The sequence below is a fragment of the Bidens hawaiensis genome, unplaced genomic scaffold, assembly GCF_021521415.1.
Source record: "Bidens hawaiensis isolate Kalapana, Puna unplaced genomic scaffold, B.hawaiensis_p1.1 tig00053839_1, whole genome shotgun sequence".
Classification (NCBI taxonomy): Eukaryota; Viridiplantae; Streptophyta; class Magnoliopsida; order Asterales; family Asteraceae; genus Bidens; species Bidens hawaiensis.
In genome coordinates, this window is record NW_027506271.1 from 27,590 (window position 1) to 36,471 (window position 8,882).

The 8,882-nt window shown below is 36.7% G+C and overlaps 1 protein-coding gene across 1 annotated transcript; it reads left to right on the top strand.

Moving 5' to 3' along the window:
• Positions 1 to 1,686: 1,686 nt before the first annotated feature.
• Positions 1,687 to 4,716, top strand: LOC143617318 (pumilio homolog 12-like). Its single transcript, XM_077089915.1, has 6 exons — positions 1,687 to 2,693; positions 2,786 to 2,948; positions 3,473 to 3,636; positions 3,710 to 3,968; positions 4,149 to 4,265; positions 4,396 to 4,716. The coding sequence occupies exons 1-5, from the start codon at positions 1,687 to 1,689 to the stop codon at positions 4,254 to 4,256; spliced, it is 1,701 nt and encodes a 566-aa protein (XP_076946030.1). The 3' UTR covers positions 4,257 to 4,265; positions 4,396 to 4,716.
• Positions 4,717 to 8,882: the final 4,166 nt, after the last annotated feature.

Sequence of the window (8,882 nt, forward strand, 5' to 3'; positions counted from 1 at the left end):
AGTTCAACACATTAACTTATTGACAGACCTTGGTTTGTCTCAAAACTCATGTATAAGCTCTAGCTTAATTAATTCATTAGTTACTAATTTTTCAAGTTTAAGCTCAAACTCTTCGGTTTGACTTTATTCAAGCTTTTAGAGAATTCGTTTCGAACACCTAATGAAAGGCTTGTTTATACCTTTAATTAAGGACCCTCACCCGTGGCTAGAACCTATTACATACTTAAGTAAAATATATAGAAACCGTATAAATGAAGTTATATTCGTGAGATTAAATAACATTTAAATTAAAAGTCAATAACCATTAAATAGAAAATGGACATATCGAAATGAGCAAGAGTTCACCTTTAAAGACTATGATGAAGTTTTTTTTGTTAAAATTCGTCTAAAGTGTATCTAAATTCCTATTTATTTTTCTGTAAAGTCTAACTCCCACATTAACAAACGAAATAATATTAATAAATAAATAAAACCGGAATTTTCACTCATTTTGATTACTTTCGCATGTCTAATATTTTCGTACTTAGTATGTTTGTTATCTTTTTTTGTTAAATTTTAATATACGTATACTTGATATATTTGTTTATTTAAAATATGATGTGACGTTTTGTGAATATTTTGCGTTGTGGGTGTTTAAAATCTCATAGTCATAGAGTTAAAAGTAAATAATTCTATGTAAAAGTAATAAAATATTTTATTATAATATAATGAAAATTAAAAAAAAAAGTGAAAAGTGGGAGAGATGCATGGGATGGGTAGTTTTTGTGAATTGTTATTATGTACCACCCCATCATATCATATGCATTGCTTATTTTTCATGGCCCCCATTGCTCTTCACTCCTACCACCTATGAACAACAATATTATTATTATTATTACTCCATCATAACAACGCCGCCTCAGCACAGCTCTTGATCTAGCCATCACACTCCCAGCACCACTCTACACCACCATTCTCACATTACCAATTTCACTCTCAACATTATTATTATTAACAGATCATCACTGGTACGTCACGTCTCCTTTTTTTTATTATTATTATTATTAGATCAAGTCTAATATTTATTAAACATTGATCTTTTGTTTTTGATATTAATAATGTTTATGATTATGGTTTCTTGGGTTGTTATATATTTGTTTGATGTACGATGAAATGATCCATCTTGGATGTTGTACGTGTTATATAGAATCTGATTTGGTGTATCTATTGTTTGTTTTAGACAATGTGATCTTTTGATTCAATCATTCTCTTTTTTTGGAATTTTCTTTTGTATTATTGTTGTTTTATTGTTAGATTGTCATTTTCTTTAATGCAAAAGTGGGATCTTTTTTTAAAAAAGGTTGTTGATATTGAGTGTTTTTTTAGCTTTGTTTCTAGATGATTTGTTATCAGCGAAATAACGAATTCTCTCGGTTGATGATCGTTAGGAGTTTTGTCTTTTAGCCACTACAAGACAACCTAACAGAGAGAATTCATTAGCTGGTAACGAACATCATGTAACGAATCTAAGAAAAACAATCGATTAACTCTTGTAAATAGCCGTCGTAGATGTACAATCTTACTTAGTGTCCTAAGTCCGGGACACTAATATTTTCTTGTAAAAATATAAAATTTGTCTAGAATGAGTGAAACTAATCATCTTTATTCTCAAGCAGAGGTAGAAGAAGCACGTACGCATCGAGTAAAATGCCTGAGCGAGTTCACGAACTGGAAAATGACGAGTTTGATAAGCTTCTTGGTGAGATACCACGAGCAACCGTGACTGCAAACACTGAAGAATTCGGAGTCTTTAACTCTTCCAAGAACCCGAAAAACCTCTACACACCTCCTGAAAATGGTACATTTCTAGACACATTAAGTGACGAAAAGTTATACATGAAAAGGGTTCAATTCATTGAAGGAAATCTTCTGAATGACCGATCATTCGCGTCGGTTTTCCAAGATTTAAGCATCAAAGACGGGCCGATCATGCTCTCTCCAACCGCGCCTTTGGTTAATCCTCCAACACCTTTTAACGGGGTTGACTTTAATGGTCAACAACTCGTGGCGATCCCTATGATCCCAAATCTGAACATGAATATGAATCAACAACAGTTGTTTTATCATCATAATTCGCAACAGAAGCCCGAGCCTCATGTCACTTGGAGGAATCTTGAAAATGAGCATGATTATCATCAACAGCTGCACATGCACCAGTTTTGTAAGAATCTGCATATGGAAAGTCAACAAGCTGCACCACCTTCGCTAACTCGGTTCATGAACCATGCTAATGGGCTGCACGGTTCGAACCAAAAGGTTCCTGAACGGATACTCACAAGGTCGCGTGCAGGGCTGGCCCGTGACCCTCTCGGGTCTCTAAAATTTGGTAGCTTTGAACGAAAAGACCCTGTTTCGAGTGTCGTTAAGCAGACACAAAAATCTGATGATCTTGGAGAGAGGATATACTGCATGGCTAAAGATCAACAAGGATGTCGTTCGTTGCAGAAGAAGTTTTCTGAAGGGACTCGCGAAGATTTGGAGAACATTTTTCGGGAGGTTATTGTTCATATTATTGAACTAATGACAGACCCTTTTGGAAACTATCTTGTTCAGAAGCTTCTAGACGTGTGCGACAAGCATCAACATATGCAGATTCTTCGTGTGATTACTCGAAAGCCTGGAGATCTTGTTAGGATCTCGTGTGATATGCACGGGTTTGCTTTCCTTTTGTCTCTTTTTTTATACCATTTTTTGATTACTGCATTGAAATATAATTGTTATTATTGTGTTTGTTGTTTATCTGCAGCACTCGCGCTGTCCAAAAGGTTGTTGAAACTCTCAAGACGCGTGAACAATGTTCTATGGTTGTTTCTGCTCTGAAGCCCGGTATCATTGGCTTGATGAAGAACATGAATGGCAATCATGTGGCACAGCGGTTCTTGCAGTACCTAAAACCCGAATTCAATGAGGTATAGAACAAACATGCATATTGTTGTCTAAGATAGTGACTTTTGTCATAAGCCTTCTAAAAATCATCATCATCATCATCGTACTCGGTATATCCCACCAATAGCAAAGCTATGGTAGGGTCTGAGGAGGGTAAGATGTAAACAACCTTACCTCTACCCCATAGGGATAGAGAGGCTGCTTCCGATGAGACCCCCGGCTCGATAGTAGATTTGCATCAAGCCTTGGACATAAGGCACATAACACTCAATCATCGGGACACCGGCTGATTGGTGCATGTACCATTGTCTTTCGGCTATCAACGCCACCACATGATGCCTGATTAACCTTCCGCCACTTTTAACGTTATTTTCACGAGATTAGTAAAATAACGTTAAAAATAGTGCAATTTTACTTTTGCCCACCCGAGGGTTCACACATATATACATTATATGCGCGCACCACAAGCAGGGCTTAAGCCTTCTAAAAATACAAGTTTTTATTATTTGATTCGAATCTATTTGTATTCGTGTATATGGCCTTTCAGTTTCTTTTTGAAGCTGCAACTATGAAATGCATGGAACTGGCAACAGACCGGCACGGATGCTGTGTGCTTCAGAAATGTTTGAGCCATTCTGATGGTGAACCACGAAGGCGTCTGGTTCGTGAGATCACTTCAAATGCTCTAATTCTTTCGCAAGATCCATACGGGTACACCTTAAGCTGACCATATTAATTATGCTGTTAGCAATTTTCCATAAATAACTAAATTATGCATTTTCAGAAACTATGTTGTACAATATGTGTTTGAGCTTCAAGTTCCATGGGCAACATCAGCCATTCTTGATCGGCTGGAGGGTAACTATGGTGACCTCGCGATGCAGAAATACAGTAGTAACGTTGTTGAGAAGTGCCTTAAATATGCGCGAGAAGAGTGTCGTGTTTGTATTGTCAATGAGCTGATGAATAATCCTCGTTTAGATCAAATCATGCAGGATCCATATGGAAACTATGTTATCCAGGCAGCGCTCCGTTCTTCAAAGGTTGGTATATTTTTCAAGTGATTTGGATTTAGTAACGGTCAGGTCAAAATGGATCGTTTTAAAAAAGTTAAAATATCAAAACGGGCTCGAGTTTAAAAAAATTTAAGGAATTGTTTAAACAGTTGGTCATTTTGTTTTTCAACTGTATGCATACATGTTATATTTACTTGTCTCATTCAGGGAGCTCTGCGTGAGGCGTTAGTCGAGGCAATAAAGCCGCATGTCCCCACGCTACGCACAAGCCCGTATGGCAAAAAGGTTTTGTCAAGTAACGGCCTCAAAAAATAAGCTAATTCGGTAAGATGCTGATACACTTATTTTTTTATCAAATTTTTTTATCGTGTGAGGCCCATTATAAGTGAAATATGTAACGTTATAATATTAAATAAACGGACAGAATTAAAATCTCGTCTAGTTTTGTTTGCAGGTTCAAGATTCTGTTTCTAGTTAAAGCCGTCGTTTGTTTTTAGAAATAAAGATTTTAAAAGCTTCTATTAGCCGTTAGCGGCTATATGTGTTTGTGCAAGAGACTAGGTCGGAAGTACAGTACTCCTCGTGCCAAATTATGGCGTGGGTGAGTTCTTGTTACGTGAAGGGTTTGACCATCCGTTGTGTTGTTTGTCGTTCAACTAGAAGTAGTTGCTGAGGTTTTTTTGGTGCAATTAAGTATAAATCGGCTTTATGTCTGTGTATGCAGGGTATGTATACACAAGCCGACGCGCTCATTTGAGTGCGCATTTTGAGTTTTATTTGTCATATTGTTTGTAGAACTATAACATTAAGAGTCATTATTTGAATAATAATTCAAGAGCTTTAAAGGTAATTACTATAAACTTCATCTAGCATATAACCATGTTATCTGCAATACCATTATATTAATGCGCACAAAGGCAATGATGTCGGTTGAAGTAACGGATTTTCCCTCCAAAATTGTGATAAAATCTACTCGGGCACCTTCGTCTGCATTGTCACACATAAACATATAACTTGACACTGTTTATAATCTGTTAATTATTTCATGATCTATGTATGCCACTTGAATAAGTTGTTTACATTACTTCTCTTGGATTCTTGTCAATTATCTTCTTCTTAATGTAGATGATATCTATCGTTATTATTACTTCCCGGTTCCCTCATCTATACCATTGTTACTCGCGTGCCTTCTAAGTTCGCAATGAGCAATCTTGTGGTGATAATCTTGTTTCCCAAGTTTACACAACATGTTAACGCGGTTTCACTAGGTTTTAACTTAGCACATGAAATGCAACTAATTGAATAATAGGACATTTGGTTGTAAATTGGGTTGGATAAAAACAAAGAATTGAAGTTGATGAAATGAAATAGGAATAACAGATGGTGTCTTCTTAAAAGTCAAAACCATATTTATATAAGCTTGCTTTAAGTTTTAGTTTTAAACTCGAACTCGGCTCATAAGTTGTCTTTTCAACCTCTGGTTGAGTTCGACCCAAGTCGGCTCGTTTATTACTTATTACTTCATTTATATACCTTTTTTATTATTTATATACATATTTTTTTAAAAACTTCAATGAACCGAAACTTGGCTCGAGCTCAAGTAGCACCTAAGATGAGCCAAAACTCGACTTGAAGTCGGTTGTACAATGTAAAATAAATACTTACAAGACCAAAAGAGAAAAATTTTAAAAATATGCGAGGGTTGAGATCGGGCTCGATAACTAAACGAGCTTTATTTGAGGCTCGGGCTTGGCTAAAACTTGAAAACGCGCGGCTCGTTTCGAGCTTTTTGTCAATCAGAGGTCAAGTAGCTCACGAGTGACTCAGCTCATTTACACCTCTAAATACTTAAAGCAAGATATACAAGTATATTAAGCGGTTTATCATAGCTCTCAACATTTTTTTTAGTATTGGTTTGAACAAACCCTCAATCCCTTAAAAGTTAAAACAATAAAGGTAATATTTACTTTGTCCTCTGATGACCGTCGTTTGAGTCAATCAAAAACCTAATTATTCTAAATAGTTAGAGCAGGTAGGATATCGTATCACAAGGAGTATGTGGTCAATGTATTCGTGTAACAGATTTCTAATTATGAAGTGAATGATTTTTAGTGCTGATCACACAAGCAATTTTAGTAAATTTAGAGAACTAAGCAACGAACAAGTAAACGAGATTTAAGCAGTTAACAAAGCAAATCACACCCGGGAATTCAAGTAAGCAACCAACAGTTTTCTCATGCAACCTAACAGATTAATTATTAATGATTAACTACAGACTGATTAATCAGACAGAACCTTAGACATCAACAATCACTTTACACACGGCACTGGTTATCAAAGGGTCCTTGCCAGTGTGACTCAGTTAAGGGTAATTGTATGTTTTATTGTATTCAATCTAATCAAACAACCATATGATCAATTATCTAGCAACCGGTAACAGATCGTTCAGACTAACGTAAACCTAAACCGACCGAACACAGAGAAATACCAAACATCAATAATCATATATCAAACATCAATAATTATACACAAGTGTTCTTAATCACATGAGAAAAACTATAAAGATTACAAACTATACATCCCGTGTGCGATTCTTGGAGATTAGCCGAGCCTTGACATCATTGGATCTTCAATACGGATTATATGAATCATATGTAGGGTCTTGGCACGAGCTATGGTGGTGGAAATCGCCTCTTGGAGCTGCTAGAAGTCGCCTCCAGCCGCCAAGAATGATATGGAATGAAAGCTAGGTCAAAATGCAGCCAGAAACCCTTTTAAATATGTTGTTACGAACTCCGGACCGTGGCCCACGGTCCAGACCGTGGCCCACGGTGGTCCAAGAACCCACGGTACGGTGCAAACTGTTGTTTTTGAGCTGGGTTGACCGTGGGCCACGGTTTTGACCGTGGGCCACGGTGGAACACTTGCTCAAGATCTTGTTTTCTTCATATCTTTCTCGTTTCAACTCCGTTTTCTTCACCGTTTTCGCCCACGTTCTCGTGATTTCATCCTCTATCTCATCATGCTCTGGGAGCTGACTTTCAACCAACTTGTATAGTGGCTCCGATCTTCCCGAGATATCATTCCATGCTCGTACAAGTCTCCAATTTAGCATCTTTAACGATCAATGACCTGAAATGCAAAAGCACGTATGAAGTACCGAAAGTTCTAGAATAAACGATTAAAACTAAATTATAAACAAACTAAAACATATACAAATTAACCGACCATCACATCCCCGCACTTATCTTTTGCTTGCCCTCAAGCAAAACTCTAAAGCAAACATTGACCTCCATCATAGGTATGTAGATTATCGCCATTAATACTAGTAAGGTTTAAGGTCATACCCAGTTTCCCAGACTGACACTGTTTTTAGGTTGACATCTCACAAATACAGTTTAATGCTATAATAAAAACAATAGAGCCGCCCAGACAGGTGTACTTTGTTTTCGGTTAAGGCACACATGCTCATACCCCTCGTAATATAACATATCTCCTCTCGGTTTAATATATGGACTAGCAAAAGATGTGCCAGTATTACTCAGCTCTCAGTATCACTCATAAGTACTTATTCATCGATCAAGCTTTTTTGGCACAAATGCAAATCAAGAGGTCTTTAAAGGGTTGTAACGGGGCAAGGTGTAAGGGTATGGAAGGGAAATATTTAAGTAGCTCAAACGATCCGACCCGGCTTATTACAAAATATCTAAATAAACGAAACTGCTATACAAACTGACTGACTTATTATAAAACCTCTAAATAAGCAAACTAACATACAAACTGATTTCATTTTTTTTTCTTCTTTTTTTTTTTCTTTTTTTTTCCTTTACATAAACGAACTTCAACAAACTACAGAATACATAACTAAATATAAACAGACATCTTTTTTTTTTTTGCCTTTTCCTCAAGTTTTTTTAAGCATAATAACGTGATGCTTAATAATGGAACAAATACAAATACAAAAACAAATACAATTACAAATAAACCTAGTAAGCCGGATCGTCTTGTAACATAATGCCGGGGTTAAACAAATGAAAATAAGTCCAAGAAAGGTTTTCTAATGGACCCAACCCCCCGCCCCTCACATTAACCTCACCTCATATGTGTAATAATGAGGCCCCAACCCCCCAATATCCACACTCACGCTCATCCAGATGAGACTTAACCTAATTGCCTCTATCACTTTTGCATTTTGCCAACTGTGATCCCGGAATCCATGAACATCAGTGTAAGCACTCAAATGACATGTGTGTACTATATATTATATGTATATTATATATATTTGGGTCAACTCACACACGTACCGGAGGAATAGGGTTGACGATATAAACATGTGTACATGTCTCCATGACTCGTTATTCCCGCCTAAACGACCCCATTTTCAACTTCTCGTTATAAAAACATTTGTGAGTAAGACTAATGAGACGCTGAAAAACCAACCATGACCATAAACCTATGACTTTGCATTGTTAACAACTTTGGTTTCTGAACACTCTTCGAGGTACTATCGGGCGAAAATTTTTCAAATTTCCCCCATCCCCACACTTGAGGTTTACATTGTCCTCAATGTAAGAATTCTTAACATTGTCCTCAAAGTTAAAATTGATAAAACGATTATGAACATTTGAGGGACGGGGTTGAAATTGACTTTTTGACTATTAAGCAATTTTAAAATTTCGGGGGCTAGGTGTGGCGGTTCTACTAACAATTATACAATTACACTTTTAACATTTAAAATAATAGAAACAAAATTAAATTATGAAACTGAAATCACCTGATATCAACGTGACTGGAGAAGGACCAGTCGGCTCGTGAACTCTCAGAAACACTCGTATGCTCTCGTCTGATCCAATTACCAAACTGACAATCGAACCTGCAACATCTTGAGATGTGTAGAAGCAAGCTTCTCACAAGTGTAAGACATAGGTCTTTTAAGAGTTA

Coding starts and splice junctions, on each gene's coding strand:
- LOC143617318 (XM_077089915.1), top strand. CDS start 1,687: ATGCCTGAGCGAGTTCACGAACTGGAAAATGACGAGTTTGATAAGCTT. Junction 2,694..2,785: donor ATCTCGTGTGATATGCACGG/GTTTGCTTTCCT, acceptor GTTTATCTGCAG/CACTCGCGCTGTCCAAAAGG. Junction 2,949..3,472: donor TAAAACCCGAATTCAATGAG/GTATAGAACAAA, acceptor ATGGCCTTTCAG/TTTCTTTTTGAAGCTGCAAC.